The sequence below is a fragment of the Manacus candei genome, unplaced genomic scaffold (assembly GCF_025592945.1).
Source record: "Manacus candei isolate 608988 ecotype Guabito, Panama unplaced genomic scaffold, ASM2559294v1 h1tg000018l, whole genome shotgun sequence".
NCBI classification, from domain to species: domain Eukaryota; kingdom Metazoa; phylum Chordata; class Aves; order Passeriformes; family Pipridae; genus Manacus; species Manacus candei.
This window is the reverse complement of record NW_026138066.1, coordinates 474,858-494,059: the sequence shown is the minus strand read 5'-3', so window position 1 is coordinate 494,059 and position 19,202 is coordinate 474,858. Positions and strand designations below refer to the sequence as shown.

General features: G+C 38.1%; 1 protein-coding gene across 6 annotated transcripts in view; it reads left to right on the top strand.

Moving 5' to 3' along the window:
• The window catches only part of EEA1 (early endosome antigen 1), a 173,210-nt gene extending 155,605 nt beyond the window's left edge, over positions 1-17,605 (top strand). For all 6 annotated transcript variants that reach the window (XM_051784830.1, XM_051784828.1, XM_051784829.1 and 3 more), the window contains 9 exons: positions 291-485; positions 1,718-1,900; positions 7,513-7,698; positions 8,130-8,261; positions 9,964-10,149; positions 10,457-10,695; positions 12,149-12,269; positions 12,613-12,711; positions 13,704-17,605. In XM_051784830.1, coding sequence (XP_051640790.1) covers positions 291-485; positions 1,718-1,900; positions 7,513-7,698; positions 8,130-8,261; positions 9,964-10,149; positions 10,457-10,695; positions 12,149-12,269; positions 12,613-12,711; positions 13,704-13,826 — 1,464 coding nt within the window. In that variant the 3' untranslated portion in view covers positions 13,827-17,605. The remainder of the gene's footprint in view (positions 1-290; positions 486-1,717; positions 1,901-7,512; positions 7,699-8,129; positions 8,262-9,963; positions 10,150-10,456; positions 10,696-12,148; positions 12,270-12,612; positions 12,712-13,703) is intronic.
• Positions 17,606-19,202: the final 1,597 nt, after the last annotated feature.

Here is a 19,202-nt window from a genome sequence, read left to right as displayed (position 1 = left end):
CTGCACAGTTGGCAGCAGGAGAACCCAAAGCACTGCTGGTGTGAGAAAAGTTGCCTCATCTTAATTTAGAATGGTTAAAAAAGAGTGCTGTTGATCTATGAGTAATAAATAGGGAATAACAGATTATTTTAATGTGTTATGGTAGTTCTTAAAATCTTCTTGCCAGTGTTCAACTGTGTACCTCTTAAGGAGCAGTGGCACTGTGGGATGGTCTGTTTCAGTGTACAGCGTGTACAAATAGTAATTTAAATAAAAATTATCTACAGTTATTTAATATTTTTTGAATATAGATTTCTAAGCAGTTGTCAATAGACCTTGATTCAGCACGAGCACAACTACTGGAAATCCAAGGTCTTCTGAAGGACAAAGAAAAAAGTGAGCAACACCTCCAGGGAAAGCTGAGAGAGTTAAAGGAATCTTTTGAGCAGAAGAAAAAACATAGTGAGACACTGCAAGCTGAATTAAAAACTGCCCTTTTAGAAAAGGTAAGACTATCCTCTCTTACTCCTATGAGAAAGTGATTGTAAATTTCTCTGATAAATACTGAAGTTTTTATGTCAATATCCTTCTGATAAACTGTGTTTGCTGTAGTCTTGTTGGAAATGATAAGGTAAGGATGTGGAAATGAGGTCTTCAGATGCTGTTGCAGATAGAAACAGCAACATCAACACAGTAATAAAAAGAAACAGTGCTGAAATATGAATTCCATAAGAATTGAATTTCAATAAAGTGATAAAATTAGCTAGAGTGGTTTTTTTACTCTGGGAGCAGGCTATGAGGTGAGAACTGCCATTTTCTTGTAAAGCAGTAGAATTTTGTGAGAGTATTTTAGACAAACTCTGGAGTGTTTTAAAATGTCCGTGGCAGTTTAAACCAAGTCTTCTCCTATTATACAAAAAGAATTTATCTTGGTGACAGTATGAAACTCATGAACCACAATGGAAAGAGTTCAAATGTCTTATGACATTAGGGAACGTTGTGCTGTATGCCATGCACTGTTAAATGTGGCTCCAGCTTTGGCTGCCCTGTGCTACATGATCATATTTGTGCTTTAGGCAGCCTGTGGAAACATTCGGTCTTGGTGTTGTGGTTTGACCCCAGCCATCAACTAAGCACCACAGAGCTGCTCGGTGACTTGAGAAGACAAATGCCATCACTCCAAATGTCCCTCCCCTTCCTTCTTCTTTCACCAGCTTCATATGCTGACTGTGATGCCATATGGTATGGAATATCCCTTTGGTCAGTGGGATCAACTGTCCTGCTGTGCCCCCTCCCAAATCCTTGTACACCTCCAGACTCCTTGCTGGAGGGGTGGTGTGAGAAACAGAAAAGGCCTTGGCTCTCTGTGAGCACTGCTTAGGAATAGCTAAAACATCCCTGTGTTATCAACACCAACACAAATCCAAAGCACAGTGTCATACTAGCTGCTGTGAAGAAACTTAACTCTACCTCAACCAAAACCAACACACTTGGAACATTATTAATTTTTAATGTTAGATCTTAATGTGTTTCACTTAGTGTTTTACAACAAATTAAATTTTGTTGTTTAATTAGGTAGGAGATATTACTGTAAAATCACAAATATCAGATTACCGAACTGCTATTTCGTAAGAGGAAAAAGATTCTCATCTTGCAGTAGAAACGCAGTTTATCGAAACGTTTAAACTGGCTTTACTGTCTGTAACTTTAACTAAAACTTCCTATGCTTATGTTTCAGGCAGAACTGGAGAATAAACTACAACAGCAGTCTATTTTGTCAGCACAGGAGCTTAAAGCAGAGAAAGGCAAGCTAGCAGACTTACAGAAGGCCCACGATAAACATAAAGAAAACATGGAGAAGCTGCAGCTGGATCTTTATGGGAAAGAATCTGAGCTGCTGGCTACCAGGCAAGACCTTAAGGTACTTGCAGTCATTTTAATGTCATATGTGACTTAGTAGATGTTTATATCCATTTTGAAGACCAAGAAACAATGCAGGAACTGAATAGGTGAAAAAAAATCTCTTCTGCTATATATAGATTTTAGTGCTGTTCATTCCCTTCCCCTGGGACAGAGGATATCCTGAAACTAATTGAAAGCCAAGCATATTTACTAGTATACCTGAAATATCCTTACATTTGTGCAAGGTGATTTAGTTTTATATACCTTTAAGAATTATTTTTTTATATTGCTTTTTCTTGTTATATGTTGTTGCTTTCAACTAATTTAAACAGTGTATCTAATTACAGCAAGGTCTGTCAGTGTGTGAGCAACTGCTATCTTCTAAATGATTTAACTAGAATATTCCTGGCTGATTATAGATGTTGAGAGATGTCAAACTGATACAAACAATAGGTTAAGAGACCTGCCTGGAATACAAGTGTCTGAACTTAGTCCTTGAAGTTTTTGCTATTCCTAAACTGAAGTTGCCTCAATTTTGTATTAGTGTGCAGTGCCTTCAAAGAGGTATTGCTGAGAGTTGAGCCAGTCAGCAGAGGTGTTTTTTGGCTTTTTTTTCTGGCCCTCTCCTTCATGTCAGTATTAAGCTCCAGTTAGTCCCAGGACATACTGTGCTGCAGAGACTGGCTGTCTGCTGGCAAGATTCGTAGCTTTGGCACTTTTCACTCCAGATGAATCCCACTGCAGCTTTGTCCATGAACAACACCGTTGTTCTAGGCTCTTCTGAAGTTTATGGAGAGAAATAGATGTTTTGGGACAACAGATCATCTGATCTGCTTTAGATATCAGCTTCTGTTTGCTTTGTTATGTATAAAGGGAGCTTGTGGTGACTGCTTAGATTTCATTGTCGCCTGCTTTGATTTTATCGTTCCCTTTCCCCCAAAGGTGAGCCTTTCAGCCCCACCACTGAAACCCTTTAAGGTCTTGTGGCTGTTTCACCCATGTGAGCTGTGGAGCCCTAGCTGAACTCCAGCCTTGGGTTATTTTAAGAAAAAGAGAAATAGCTCCTTTACATATAGGCCATTGCAGTTTTCTTAGACTTACTGTAGTAAGTCTAATAATCTTACTGTAGTATTATATTACCTGCCACGTTTCCCTGAAGGTTATAGAAGCTTTATTTTCATAGCAGCATAGTTCAATTGCGATGTTAAATTGTGAAGAACTTCAGCATGATTAACAAGCCATGATGGTTTAAACATGCTCTTCCTTTTGCTTTGTTACTATAGCATATGTATGTCTGTGAGTTTATTTCCTACAATGCATTTAAATCAGCATTTGGTAATGCAGTGACCCGTAGAAGCATTGGATGTGCTCAGTAACTAGGGGTTTTTTGGTGGGTTTTTTACTTGGTTGTTTTTTTTTTTTGGTGTAGTTTTCATTAAAATATTGCAAAATAGTGATGCAAAAATAGCTCTGAATAAGTATTATTATAGCAGCTTGATAACCTCTAATTCTGGCAAGTATAAGATAGGACAGTAAGCATCCCACATGCTTTTAAACCTCATGGGGATGGTAGCAAGAAAGAGAGAGAACATCTTTGCAAAAAGGTAAAATAAGGTGATGGCAATGGGGAAATGATGTTTAAGCAGTCAGGTAACTTGATGTATTATGTAAGTCTTTGTGGAGCCTAGAGATTTGGGTCCTAAGTACTGAAGTGCTGTACCAACTTGGAGGCTGTTTGCTTGATTTTAAAAGTGTTTTAAAAGCCATATGTTAATGAGGATTAGTAATGTCTGATTGCCACCACTTTTTTTTCTGGAAAATATAGAAGGAAAAGGTGGGGAATTGATCTTTAGTCATGGCTGTGCTGCGTCACTGCAATATTAAGCTAAAGAAGCAGTAATAACTTGCCTTAGAGGGCCACAAAGGAAAAAGCACATTCAGACAGCCTCAGTGTGATGGTGCTAGTCTTCATTGCTGAATATCAAAATGCTACTTAAGTCACAAGAACTTTATGGTAGAATTTCATTGTACTATTCAAAACAAGTTGTCTGCATGATGTTTTGCCTTTGTCAGGTTACTTCATAAAAGTAGCTCATTTGAGCCAGAGCTGTGCATTTTGATTAAAGTTTGGAATCAAAGCTGATGGGTGGGCTGGGCTTAGATTGGTTTTAATCTTCTTAGTGGGCAGTAGTAGAAGTTTTTAAAACTTGTCTCTATGTAGAGTCAACTTGGGAGTCTTTCAGTGCAGGATTTTTAGCAGAGCTAGAGACTCCCTGCACAGCTGTATTGAGTCAGTACAGTCTGAAGCCCAGCATTGTCCAGAACAGACACGACCAGGCCATATCGTGAGATCCTAGCAATGCTACGTTTTCTTTAGTTAAAAATACCAAAAGGGAAAACTTAAATATTCTCACGTGGCATAGCACCATGCTGTTGGCGAGGCCAAGGTTCCAGGCGGGAGTATGGATTATGAAAAGATGTAAAGCGTGTGTGTGACAGGAGTAGGGTGGTCTGGTTCCTGGTTCCTAGGAGGGCATGGCAGGAATTGAGCTGTACACAGAGCACCATCTGCTGGCATCTGTTGGGAATATCACTGCTGGGATCGATGGCTCATCTCTGGCTGGGAGACGGAGGTGAGATTGAAAAGGGAGCAAACGCTTCGGGGAAGTTTTGCACTTGGAGGTAACACCTTTGCATGAGAAAGAGCTGCAGAGCGGGTAGCTGCTCTCTGGAGTGCCATCAGCACGGCTGAGCCCGAGCTTCTGGTTCAATTAACAGAATGTCTGAGCTACGTAGCTCTAGCCAGATGCAAACTGTGAAGCTCTTAAGTCCTTCAGAGGGAACAGGAGAAGTAACAAAATCAGTAGTGGGAATGTAAGTATACATATTACATATGTATGTTTTATGGATACTGTTTGCTGCAGATTTACTTTGGTTTAAAAATGTACTGTCTCTTAACAGTAAATACACAAACATTTTTTGTCTTTGTGACTGGAAAAAGAAATTGGGTAGGATTTGAGTGCTAGTAAAAGATATAGTTTTCGATAAAAAAGGACACATATAATTAAAAAAGAATATCACTAAATAAATTTTTATATAGATACACATATTTATACAAATATATATGTGCATATAGTCACACAAAATATTTTTTTATGAAAAAGGCATTTTTTATATAGAAAAGTTAATTAAAATGTGGTAACTGTTATTTTTACCTTGATTTTGAGTCAGTACAAGGATACTTTCTGTGAATCTGATCTCCTGAGCTTTGCCAAGTATCCTTGAGTCCTGGCATTTGTCCTTTTTGTAGTCAGACCTGGTTTCTTCCATGTTCTCAAAAGAATGTGTCTTTGTCTCCAGTACTGGCATTGCTGTCAGTATATATTTAGTGAACATTCTGGAACAAGATTCATGCTGCCAAACCTCAGTTCTGTAAGTCAGGAGCCTAAGTTGCATACAGTCAAACTCTTCTTCTTAGGAAGTGAAGAGAGATCAGGTTAGCATCTGTGGATAATTTAATGTCTGTCCTTGTGAACTGGGTTCAGGGAGCATACAACTCAAATGCTGATTTGTACACTTCATATAGGTGGACTCTGGGTCCTTCCACCCCACTAGAACCAGTTCTGATGTTGCCACTGTAATTTGCACTGTTACAGCCCAAGTTATAGTGAATCAGACTGTGATATTTCCTTATATTTTCATTTATTTAAACTCTATACCAGTCAATCTAGCATTTTTATTTATTTACCAAAACAAGCACTGATTGACCTCTTTTGTTTTGTACCTGTTCCTTATCTCAGCCTAGGTATAGACATAATGAGATAACCTGTACACTGTAGACACTTTGCAGGGGTGGGTTGAGAGGAATACCCCCTGTGTGAGGCTTTTAGTTTGAGTGTGACTACCCACTTCATCCAATTTCATCATCTGGTGCTAGCAGATTGAATGTAACCACATTTCTTCTGCTGGAAATTTGAATAAAAGCTGTAGCTTTATTATGTTTCTTTCTAAAACTGCAGAAACTGTTGGGTTTTCCTGTGAAGATGTTATATGATGATGCTAGACTTCCTATGCTTTCTCAGTGTTAGGAAAATATGGTATTCCACTGCCCACAATGGAGGAAAGAGGGGTAATTTTGCTTTCTGAAAGACCCATCCTGCTGAAACCTTGAAACTGCAAAAGCACCTCATATTTTCCTTACAAAAAATTATGAGTCAAGACCTTGCAAAATGTTCACTAGTGAACTGTAATAGCTCAGAAAGAGAATAATTTGTCTGCAAATTAATTTTAAAAACCAGTGTGAGCTTTTTAAGAGCCAGGGGTGTTGTTGAAAATGCTGTTGAATCACCAGTGTTCCATCATTGCTGTTTCAAACCAAGTCTGAATTGTACAGGTGAAATACTTTAGATGTTACAAGGGAGGGTCATAAGGCATCAGAAATCAATTAGTTTTTAAATCAACATGGGAGTAGCTAAAGAATATGCATAATTGAATGAATTCAAAGTTGTGCTTATAGTTCCTTTTAAAATCACTAACCTTCAACAAAAGGTTTGAACAAGATTTAAGTAAGAGCTTCAAAAAGAATTGTGTTTGTCTTGAAAGAATTTAAGTCCTTACTGCTGCACTGAAAACATTAAACTTGTTACTAATAATAAATCTCTTCAGCTCACATTCTGTATCTTAGTGTCAAAAATTTCCACAAAATACCAGTATTTTGGAGGAGTGGAGGATGAGTTTGTCTGTTGTTTTGGTTTTTTTTTTCATTGGTTCTATGGGAAGAAAAGCTCTACTAGTTTTTCTAGTAGAGCTAGTCCTTACCTAAGATAGAAGGTTTAAAAAAATAAACACCATAATACTAACTCAAGAAGAACCCCAAAGCTTGACTTTGCTATGAACAAATAGAATGAGCTTTGGCTTTGGGTGCAAGTTTTGGGTTGTTTCTTGGGATTTTGTGACCTGTTTCAGAGAGATAAATCTGAGTTCTTTTTCTAGGTAGTGGAGAAAGTTGAAGGCAAATGAAGATATAATCTGTAGATTTTGAATGGAAGTTTAAATTTCATGTTTAAAATGCTGATACAGCTGAAACCATGAAGCCTTTTTTCCTGACATTAGCATTTTTACCTTGTATATTTTATTTCAGGATTTTAAAAAATTTTACAATTGTCCTAACACTTTATTAAGTCATTGGTAAAAAATAGTAGTGAATTACTTTTGAAATTTTCACCCTGCAGCTTCACTGCTTCTTAATTAACAGCTGTCTAGAGTTATAGAATAGTTGATTTGCCTAGATAATAAGATAAATTTGTGTGAGCAAATTCAAGTTTGCTCTCTTTTTATCAGTCACCTTTTGTTCTCTGCCCTTCTGCATGTTTTCACCTTTTCTCTGTGGAAGGGCACAAGCTGGAATACGTATAGCAAGATATTGCTCCTGGAAATGATGCTGGGATAATTTCTTTTTAGTTAGGGTAAACTTGTAAACCAGAAGTTTCCATAATCATGCTTTGTCAACATTTGAAGCTAAATCTTGCACTCTAAGTAGTAATTTTTCCACCTGGAAAATGTTTAAGTGGCTGTTTAGTATCTGAAGCTCTTATACTGACAGATAATTTGCAGAACTCTCTTTGTAATTAGTCCACAGAAGAAAAACTTGCTCTCGCTCAAGAAGAATTAGTTTCCAGCAGAAATCGAATTGCTAGCAATAATCAGCAGATTCAGGAACTGAAGAAAGCAAAGTCTGCGCTAGAGCAGGATGCATCAAAGAAGGAGCAGCAGCTGGGTGAGAAGACCAAAATGTTACAGGATCTTCAGAATGACAGGGTAAATGCCTCTGTCTTTTGAAATCTTCACACAGACACATCCATCCCATGCAGACACCCTTTATTATTTTCTATTACATCTTTAATTTGAGAGCATAACACTGTTGTAGTGCATAGCAATGACAGTTTTACTGAACCTCTGGTGAAAAGACTTTTAAGAGACAGTTGTAGTGAAATTGGTTCAAAATAGGCTGCTAATTTGTTCTAAGTGGTCAGACAGGTGGGAAAATATTATTAGTTCTAAATCTAAAACTGCAAAAATGCTGCTAATTGCACTACAAACTGTGGATAGATATGTGGCAGTCGTTTCCTTATAGTAACAAAGCCACCAAGTAGGTTTTGGGCCCTGGATGTTTTTTGATTGGTTGTTTCTTTTTTATTTTGTGAACTTGGAAGAAGTAACTTTTCTACTATTTTTTATTTCTCTTCAAGACTTTGAAAGAAAAAGACTTGGCTAATGAAAAATGTAAAACAACAGAGCTCCAGGAAATAAGGAGTAGACTTGAAAAAGAAATTGCCAAACTGGGTGAAGAGCTTAGAGCCTGCAAGCAAGAATTTCAGAAGGTACATTGAGACAAACTGAGTCTTCTTCATGTGTTTGGTTATCTGATGAGAAATATGTGCCTACTCGGTAGATGTTATCTGGAATGGCTTTGCAAAGGTGGTTGCTGTAAATATCGGTATTACAGGTAAGGGAACCAAAGCAGAGATTTCATTGAGGTTCCTCAGCAATGACGTTTTGATTAGTGATAATCCTTGAGCAGCGGTGCGCAATGGGCCAGATGGAGCACATAACTTGTCTTAGCTTCAGGATGGGTTTTATGTCCTGGCTTTTCTTCAGTTTCACTGTAAATCCACTCTGCATACCCTTGCTTTACTACTCTGAAATGAAAAAAAGATGTCCAAAAGAGTCACAACTGTGAAGTTTTCCAGATATTCTAGGCACATCTGGTACTTCTCAAGCATGTGTGGTAGAGTTGAAACTCCCCTAATGTGCTGTGGTTTTTAAAATGTCTTAAAAAGTCACAGTTGGGGAAGAAACAATGTCAGGAGCCTCACAAAAGACAAACTACCAAAATCACAACAATCAAATGAGCTCTGTAAAGGGTAAAAGTTGAGTGGCTTTAATTAAATAATTTTTAGTCTTCAGTAACATGAATTGTTTCTTGCCACAGTCTACATATCCATTTTTTAGTCTCTATAGAAACGAACACTCCTAAAAGGCTGTAGTTTGTATTTTTCATAATATAGTCTTAGTGGTTATATTTGCATCTGTTAAGTACACAGAGCTTAAACTGCTGCACAAGTATAAATGCGGGTATATTCCCTATGCATTAATAAAAAGAAAATAACATAATAACTCGTGAGTTTCAGATGTTCTTTTGTTCTCCACTGTTTAGAAAATGGTCTCTTATTTTTAGATAGTTTGTACTTTGTTTCTCTTAAGTGATCTGTGCTTGGGGAAAGGTATTCTAGTTCTTGTCATTCCTAAAATCTCCATTCTAAACAAGAAATTTTATAAAGATGTATATAAAATGTGTGCACACCAATGACAGCTTAATAGTAATTTCTTAATCTCCCTACAAGCAATCAGACTGAAACAGTAATTGTCTCCAAAAGACTTATATTCTGTTTCCCATCTCCTACCAAGGAAAGGATGTATATTTATCTGTATCTGTAGGGCATCCCCTTGTTCTGGGGATATGTTCTCTTCTCTGGCTTTGGTTTGGTTTTAATTTGTGTTGTAAATTTTCATTTATGGAAAACTGTCCACCCTTGTTGGTCTGTTAGTACCTACATGCTTGGCTGTGTAATTTTAAGGAAAATAATTTCTATAAATTTAACTATCTATTCCATTTCAGGATTTTTTGTGTTCAGTTACAGAGGAACAAGTAAAACCATTATTAAAAACCAAGCATGTTATCCTGCTTGCTTGAAACATAGAGTAATTTTTTATATATTTAGAATTAACAGAAACAACTTTCTTCCATCAGCATTTGGTTTTACATTGTCATTATGATGTTTTTGACCTCATTATTGCAACCAGAGAACAATGTGAAGTAAATTTCAGAACAGTCCCTAGAAAATGACAATGAATGCGTTTTTTCAAAGAACTGCAGAAAACAATTCAGCAAATCTTCCTCTCTGCTTTGGTAGAAACTTGCATTACTGTCCTCTCCTAGGAAAGATTTGCAGTAGTTTTAAATTTAAATCCATTTATACTTTCTGTGTTACTACTTTAACGTTAAACTCTGTATCCTAACAGGAGGTGACAAATCTCAAGGATGCAAACCAGCTATTGATTCAACAGAAATTAGAACTGCAGGGCAAAATAGATAGTGTGAATTCAAGTCTGGAACAGGAGAGAAAAACCCAACAAACTGTCAAAGATGAGCTGAAAAAGAGAGAAGAGGAACTGAAGAAAGAATGTGCTGAAATTGAAGCCAAACTGGTTAGTATGTTAGAGAATATAAGACTGTTGTTTTGTGAACATGCCTTTGGATTCTTCCAGGGACAGAAATGAAGCAATGGGTTGACTTTAGTTTCACATTACATTAATTTTTAAATGACAAGATCAAAAATCTTTAAGGCATTTATAATGGTGTAGGAAAATTCAGTGAGATGACAGCCTTGTCAGTAGAGTTTGTTGAATAAAAATAGTGATTCTATTACAATAAGATTTTTTGCCTCAATTAAATGTAGGGAATAGGGAAAGAATGCCTGGGAGCTTGTTTGTCAGTTTTCTGCTGGTTTTGTAGCACACAGAGAAAAAAGACAAAGAAGCAGAAAAACGGAAACATGAGGAAAAGGAGACCAAGCTCACCATGCAGGTCACAGCCCTGAATGAAAACCTGGCTACCATGAAGAAAGAGTGGCAAAGCAGTCAGAGGCGAGTGAGCGAGCTGGAGAAACAGACGGACGATTTACGTGGGGACATTGCTGTCTTGGAAGCAACAGTGCAGAATAATCAGGATGAGAGAAGAGCATTGCTGGAGAGGTAAGCTGTGATTATGACAATGTGGCATCATAGTTTGAGAAATGGATAGCCTCACACTGAAAACTTGTTTCACTTGATTCAGGATTCTCTATGCATGCTTTATTTAAACCCGTGTTTGTTCTTATTGCCTGCACTGTGGGTGCAGTTTCCAGAGTGCAACCTTCTGTTGCTGCCAAAGCACAGCAAGGGGTGTTGGCAACAAACTATGCTCTTTGTGGGCACCCTGTCAAAGGGTGATCATTCTGTACAAAATAAGGCAAGTTATTGGGATCTTACTTATCACCAAAGCCACAGCTCTGTGCTTGTGCTCAAAGATTTATACCTATCCGTAAGAGCCTTCTAAATCCATTGGGCTCTTCTTGGTTTTCAGGTATGTCTCTTGTGGCTTCTCATCTGACCTGTTGTGTGAACTTTGCGAGGCATGACAGAGAGAACTTCTCTTACCTGAATTAAGTATCCATCTCCGTTACTCTGAGGCTCCCATGCCTTGATTCAATTAGAATAGATGCACTTGTCATCCAGAAGCCTGGAGGAGACCCCTTAATACCTTCAGTAACAGAATTTGCATAGGACCTTCTAGGTGTGCCCACTACTCAGTGTTAGAAGACTGAACGTGTAATTGGATTACGTAGGCTAAAGTTCACAAAGAAGGCATTTTCTTCCTCCTAAAAATCTACAGTCTTATTTTCTCCAGTTCTGCTATTGTCTCTACAATATATTTAAATCTTCAGGAAGCAGGAGGCATGAAAGGTTGTGGGAGTTACCTGAATGCAATGATTACCAGGGTAGAAGGAATGCCTGTGAGACAGAAGACTTTTTTCATCCTTATTTCCTGACATGTTTGGTGAGGTCAGGGTGGAAAACTTTTATTGGTACTGTCAAGCTTGCTGATTTGTTTTTTGAGCAGAGACCTTGGGAAAGGATGGGATCAATTCAAGTGAAATCCTCTTTCTTTGGCAATCCCTCGCTGTACTGTGCTGAACTCATCCCATAGCCATTTACAGCTTGGCAGAAAAACACCCTTTGAAATTTGGCTTTCAACAGTTAACTGAATTTCAGCTGATGGAAGGTGGTCTTACTAAAAGAGGGTGGTTTCTTTTCTGCTTTGTTGTTTGACCTGATCTGCAGCAGGTGGTTTGTGAGAGTGTCCTGTTCCGTGGGAGTATTTATCAGGACTTGCTGTTGATGGACTGCATTCAGCATTGTCCCTTTTTAGTTTTGGGAATAACTCTAGATATTAATAAGCTGCAGATACTTAGGAGCAATGTCAGATAATCTTAAACTGATTGTTACAACAGAACATTTTTCTAGTCAAGGCATCCAAGAACTTTTCACAGCGAGGATTTTTTTGGCTGGATTTTATGGGAGTAAATTCTCAGACATGACAACCTGCCCAAAGGAGGCAGTGTACATAGCCTTAAATGCTTTGTACTGACTAATTGTTTTTCTGCAGGTGTATAAAAAGTGAGGGAGAAATTGAAAAGCTTCAAGCTAAACTCGTAGAAATGAAGAAAAAGCTGGACAACACAACTGCTGCAATGCAGGAACTTGGACGAGAAAACCAATCATTACAGGTATAATTTGATTTGTAGCTATTAAACCTGTTGATTCTGTTTGAGAACTTATGAGAATTTCGAATTTGTGTCAGATTGGTGGTGAGTTACCTTTCTAGAGTGAATTAAGATGTTACATTTGTAGTGTATGAGGGCCATCCTGCTGTCTGTGGGTTCTTAAATCTGCTTATAGTTCTGAAACTTGGAAGGTTTTCTTTGTGAACAAATATAAGCTCTGAGTATCATGACAGAATTGGTGCTTTTATACTGCAGTGGGTAGTGCATGCTGTGGAAATAGAGGGTATTAGTGGGAATTAGACATGCATTAAAAGAAAAATGCTACTTTTTTACATCTTCTGTTTAGATCAAACACACCCAAGCTCTCAACAGGAAGTGGGCAGAAGACAATGAGGTACAGAATTGTATGGCCTGTGGAAAAGGCTTTTCGGTGACAGTGAGAAGGGTAGGTGTGTTTTACTTTGTGTCTGTGGGGATTTTCTGTTGTTTTCAAACTCTTAGATGGGATGCAAACTTCAGAATACAGTTATTGTTTGCAGTGCCTTAATGTATTAAAAATAAAGGTCATGGAGCTTACTTTATTCATGATTCTTTTTCCATTTTGACAGCATCAGTTTATAAACAGTGTTAAAATATATCAATCCCCTGAGCAAGCAAGCAAAATTACACTGTTGTAAGGGTATTTACAGAAAACATATTTATAACCAGTCTGATCTAGATTTATGGGTATAAAAGGAGTGTAAATTTTTTGAAATTAGATATGTGTGAAAATAGAGATATCACCATCATCTGGTACTTTGTGACTATATAAACGCTAACTTGATATGAAGCAGAAGAAACAACTGAATGTGTTTTAGGTCTGCAGTCAGACCCTCTTCGTAAAAAACAGTTATGGTCAGCTAAGATGTTAGCATGCCTCAGTTGGCCGGGTCTGCCCTTCTTCCAGAGATTACCATCCCTCCAACAAGTGACTTGGCAATGAAGTAGGCAACGGGTATTTGTGAGGTTCATTTTGCAGAGCTTCCTGACTTAGTCTTAGGTGACTCCCCTGGCCTGTGTTATTTTGATGGTGTTCTTTGGGTAGTCTTTGAACAAAGACTGCTGCATCCTTTGATTCAAGGATACTTCTCAATGTGAAAGCCAGTAGTTAGTTATATGTGTAAGAAGAACATATTTTATGTTGAAGAGGACAAATTCAAGAGGAGGATGAACCTCAACCACTTAATTTCTGAAGCTGATGTATTCTCTTGACTCAGTGAAGCACATCTGAATATTTTACTCCTATACCCTTTAGAAAGGATTTACTTATATACCCTTCTGTGTGCTATGTAACTACTATTTGAAAGTTCATACTAATTTTTGAAACATGAGGGTTGACTTGTCATGATCAGTGCCCTGTCATTGATGTTCAACATGTATGTTTCTTCTCTTTCACAGCATCACTGTAGACAGTGTGGGAATATCTTTTGTGCCGAGTGCTCAGCAAAGAATGCCTTAACTCCTTCTTCTAAGAAGCCTGTCCGAGTGTGTGATACTTGCTTTAATGACTTGCAAGGATAACTGGCGATTGTGAGTGACAAAGAAATGTTACACTAAAATTTACTATTTCTGTTGATGCACTTCGTTCAGCACTCAGACTACTATTCAGTTTGAACAACGATTGTAACACTTGGCAAGATTTAGTATATTTTAAAATGTTTATTGATACCAAGCAAAACTATTGTATTTTTTGTGAGATATGGGCTCAGATCATCCATAGCTTATTGCCATTTATCATGGAAAGAGCTTTTATGTCTAGATTAGAAATACCCAGTTATTTGTAAATAAAGTTTAAACAGAGGAGTAACAATGTATTTTTTTATCTTTTATTTTTTTGTTCAAGAGAAACAGCGTTTATTGTGATATTGAAGTTTATTCTTGTTTCCTTCAAAGAAAAAGGAAGATGCAAAAACTTGTGAGGATTTTATGTATCAGATGTTGCTGTGAAAGCATAACTAATTGTTGCATTTGATTGCATATCTGATGTTCTTTATAACCTCTTGTGATTTTGTTTTCTTTCTGTCTCTCTGATTCTTGCATTTTTCTCTCTAAAGTTTGAACTCCAGAGTGAGCATAATGGCTGGATTCAACTTCAACTCAGTTTTATTTGCCCACTTGTAGTATCAGCACCCAAGTCCTCATCCAAATACCACACTTGTGTACTGGAACATCTTTACATATACTGTATTATGTGGTTGGTGTGTGAGTGTGTCTGTCTTGCTGAGAGAGTATGTGTGAACAAATGATGAGGCAAAGTTTATCTGGCATTGTAGCAATATTACATGATACATTACAATACTTCATCCCATTGATTGATTTCACTTTTACATATTTGGTTGATGAATTGTAATATTCCAGAAACCAGAGTTTTAAAAAGCAAACAAACAATACTGGTAGTAGCCTGTAGCACATCTCTGCTCCTGCCCGTACCCTGAAAGCACTGAGAGATCCCTGCAGTTCTAAGGGACATCCAGACCTTCCAAGCCAGGTATCCCACTAAGAAAAAGTCTTTTTTGAGACTACTGCAGGTCATCTGACCTTTTATTCTGTCCCTTCTCTCAGCTTTTGGTGGAAGAAGCTGAACTCCTGCTACACTTAACAAATGTCACTTTTCCATTACTCCATCTGACCCCCATTACTGGGGGCTCTGAAGTGTGATGTTAGTTATGTGATTTAGTCCGCTTGGAATGATGGTGTGAGTCTCCTGCTACTGCCTTTTTTATAGGCCAAACAGCTCTAAGAGGCCAATATACATGTCTTTAGATACTTATTTGTATTTTCTGTACTTGCAACAGAGGTTTCTTGTACGGTTCGTGTAGGCTCCAAATTTCTGTTTTGTTGTGATTTTGTTTGCACCTCTTTGTTTTTGCCTGCCTGTTTCTAACTTTTCTTCCCTTTGTATCTGGTATTTCGAAATCCTTAAGGTTATTTCTTCCAAGCAGGGGTTATGCCTTCCAGTATTTAGGGACTCTTTGTCCTAAATACCCTAATACCAAATTTTGCCAGCTGTTCAGAGAAAAGGGTTGTGTTCTGAATTCCTCTACTTCTTGCCCAAGGTAGAGAATGAAATTCTGTCACAGTGATGGAAGCTTAGCCATCATCAGGAAGATTTGTTTCCTTTTATCTACTGACAACTCTATATGTGAATGAAGAAGAGTCTCCTTTATGAAAAATATCTTGTCCTGATTAACTGTCAAGTGAAGAAACTTCTTAATCCCTCTATTCCAGAAGTAGTGGTCTATGTTTCATATCCCTTCTTAACTGTCTAGTTCTACATTTGCAGCTTCAAGGAGTTTTCTTAAAATTAAATCCTTATTTCCCAAAAGCCAACTGAATGATGTAACTGGTTTTCCTCACTGTAAAAGGGTTTGGAATACAACTGTGCATGATGTGAAATACTGACATGCTTTTTTGGTTTGCACTTGAGAATTGCTTGCTCAAAAAAAAAAAAATAATGCTGCAACAGTTCCATGTGAACAGAGCCTCTGGACTCCCTGTTTCTCCTCATCAGTGTAACTGTTTGGCATAAGAATCTTTTGAATAGAAAATATAAACAGAATCTCTGCCTCTGGGAAATTTTGGGGTTTTTATTTATTTATTGAGAGCAACCGAAAAATTTACTATGGAGTCTTTTTTGTCTGACACAGGACTTCAGAAATGTGGGAAAATTAAAGATGTGACAATCGTGCTCCAGCCTAGATGCATTCTGCCCTATTGTGTAACACACAGGGTCTCATGCTGCCCTCAGGGTGAAGGACAACCACATGGAACAGGAGGGATTTTGAGAGGGAAGGGAGAAAGTTCCCACAGCTGCAGAGGAAGAGGGAAATCTTTCAAGGGGAGCTAAGAAAATGGTTAAAAGACTCACTTATGTTTAGGCATTTTGCTTTTGAATGGGAATGTGTGAAAGCTCAGGAGAGACTTCTGCAGTGGTAGAAGCTCTAGTAGGGTTGTTCTTTAGCCTTTTGGGATCCCACTGTGTAATGAGGAGAGGCACCTCACTCAACAGACAGCTGAAACACTGCAGTTGATTTACTGCGGATCACACCTTGGTCTGGAGCTCTTCACATTCAGGGACAAAACCAGCTCAATTTTTGAAAGTTGCTTTTAGCTACCTGGTTTATATGACAAGCTTTTCAAGGGGATGGAAGTGCTTTTCAAACATGCATTTTTAGAAAGAGATATTGTTAAAATCTGGAGGAGTAGTGGTGGGGTGTAAACTTTTCTGCCTGAGCACTGAGTCTGCAGCAATAGGTCAGGATTTCTACAGCTTTTCGCTGTAGTAAATTTATGACTCTGTTGTCAAATCTTATGCTCCTTTTGTGCTTAAAATTTTTAGTGCTGGTCTGTATTTGTCGATGAGTGTTTGGTATACTGGAGTCTGTAATGATTGGCTTCACTACCAGGTTGGAAGTTGTGCTCAAGCTCAGTAAAATGTCCCATAATGAGGGAAACTGGAAAGTGAAAAGCTTTGTATTTACCAATCTGCCTACAGACTCTGACTGTTATGATGGGCATGTTTCAGTAGAAATGTAGGATTTTTGTTTCACTGCTTTAAAATCTAAGTAATAGGAAAACCTAGTAAAAAAACTGGTGACTTTTACAATGCTAAGTCAAAGGATTCCAGACAAAATAGTTTAGTGTACTGACTTTTCAGACCACAGACACAGGAACAGAGGAAAAAACTAATAAAATGGCAGAAGGGACTAGAGTCTTGGAACTGGAGGAAGCACAGTGTTGTGTTTTCACAACCTTTAGTAAGAGGCAGATTGCTCTGATTCACTGAGAAATGGCCATTATAGAGGAAGAGGTGAAAATAATGGTAAAATCAGCACTCAAACCAGTAGGAGTGTGGGTTCCTCAAGCTGCCTTTGGTTACTAGTTATTATTACAAAGCCCACAGTGAAGTGTGGGCTTTGTTCTTGAAACTATCTCCTCTTCAGGACACTCCATCCACATTCGGAATTTCAGGGAGAGCAGAATAGGACAGACTAGCTGCTATGTGGGCAGAGACAAGCTATGGAAGCTATCATAAAAGTACAGTAAGGATGGTCTTGTTAAGGGTGGGAAGAGGTTCTTTAACTTCCTTGAGACATCGCCTGTCTTCCCAGTCAAAGACCCCCAGTCCCTTGCATGTTTTCCTCCAAAATGTCAAATCCCACTGTTCCACTCTGTCCTCGTGTCAGCAATACATCATACTTCTGTCTTGCAACCCCTCTAGAGGCAGGTAGGATTGCAGAGGTCAGTGGCAGGCTTTTGATCTTAGATGGCTGTATTTATTTCTCTGTTATTTATTTCTTCTCCCCCCGTATTCCCTACAGTAATCTTCCCCCTTCTGCAAAGGTTGAATAAAGACGATAAAATTAGTGAGTCACAGTAGGAAAAGTTGCTGTCTGCAGATGAAGAGACAAAAGGAATTTTTTGCTGGAGCTTCCAACAGAGGCAAGAGGTTTACAGGGATCTCATTTTTCAGCTGGCTTCATTCTCTGGCACAAGAGTCCAAGGCTCTAGGGTACTGTGTGGGTTTTTTTTCTCTGTTTTTGGAAGGTGTCAAGTAACCAAGTTGCCATGGAGTGTGGAGTGCTAGGTACACAAGAACAATGAATAACTACTTTTGTTGGCTTTGGGACCTTGAGGATTATTTGTGAATCCTCACTGGAAAAGCTTTCTTAGTGAAGCAAGAAGGGATTTGGAGCAGAAGCATGAAGTAACCTTTCTGTGTTTGCATTACATGAGCAAGAACAATTGAGCCTCTCATGCTAGGTGTAAGAGAAATAACATTCCTAAAGAAGGGATCTGGAAAACTCGAGTACTTTTCTGGATTGTTAAGTATCAGTTAACCACACATTTGGAACAAATGCTTGTTGCAAAACTTTAAAAATTTATGGTCAGTGCTCAGTGATGGACAGAAAAATGCTGGAGCTGAAGTTCAACAGAATATAAACTATGCCAAGAAGAATGATATCATGGTTTGAGTATGTTGAAACTGATAAATTACTCCTCCAAGTACCGCCCTTCCTGCTGTCATATTCTCGCAGGAGTAGGAAACAGCACTGTCATTTGCACTGTGCACTTTTTGCTGTCTAACTAATAGGATCTGCAGTAAGTGGAATGACATAATTTGCATTGCATCTATTAGCTGTAGTCATTGGACAGAAGGTTTATTATTAGCTGGATTTTTCACTGTATACGTTTGGTCCCTTGCTATGTAAGGAGAATTGTACTCACAATTCCTTTTACCAAAAATGCAATCATCATCTGAGAGCACATGTAACAGCAAAAGCCATGTTAGTCACATACATGTTGTCTTTGTAGAACTTAATTTTAAGATTATAAAATGAGAAAAAATGAATTTTTTGTATTTTCAAGGATCTTGCTAGTTGTCCAGTTCTTAGCTTCTGAAGTCTTGGCCTCAGCATCCCTTCTAGGATAAGTTTAAAATTATTGTCCAACCACAGCCTCTCCAAAAGCACTAAATGATGTACTTTTCAAAACCAGCTGTAACTGGATAATAAAGTCTCACCTCAGAAACTCAGTTTTGGGGGTATTTTTCTGTTTCTGTTTTTAAGGGGCACTGAATAAAGATTTTTGCATGTTTAGAGAGAATATTAGATACCATTTAAGTCCACAATAAGGAAGACTACAGGTACTGGGTAATGTAATAAACTCTACCTATTGCCTGTAGCTCTCCACCTACTATGCACTCACTGTGCAGCAGATCGAGAAGTATCTGTGCATTTGAACATTACTGGAGCCCTACTAACCCTTGGGATTCATGTTACTATGAAAGCAGAAGCCTGGTATTTTCCAATTTTCCCTCCCCCTATGGCCTAAACTAAACACTAAAGCCAAATTCATCTGTATTTCTTGTCTTTTTTGGGTAAAGAGGGCTGGGGA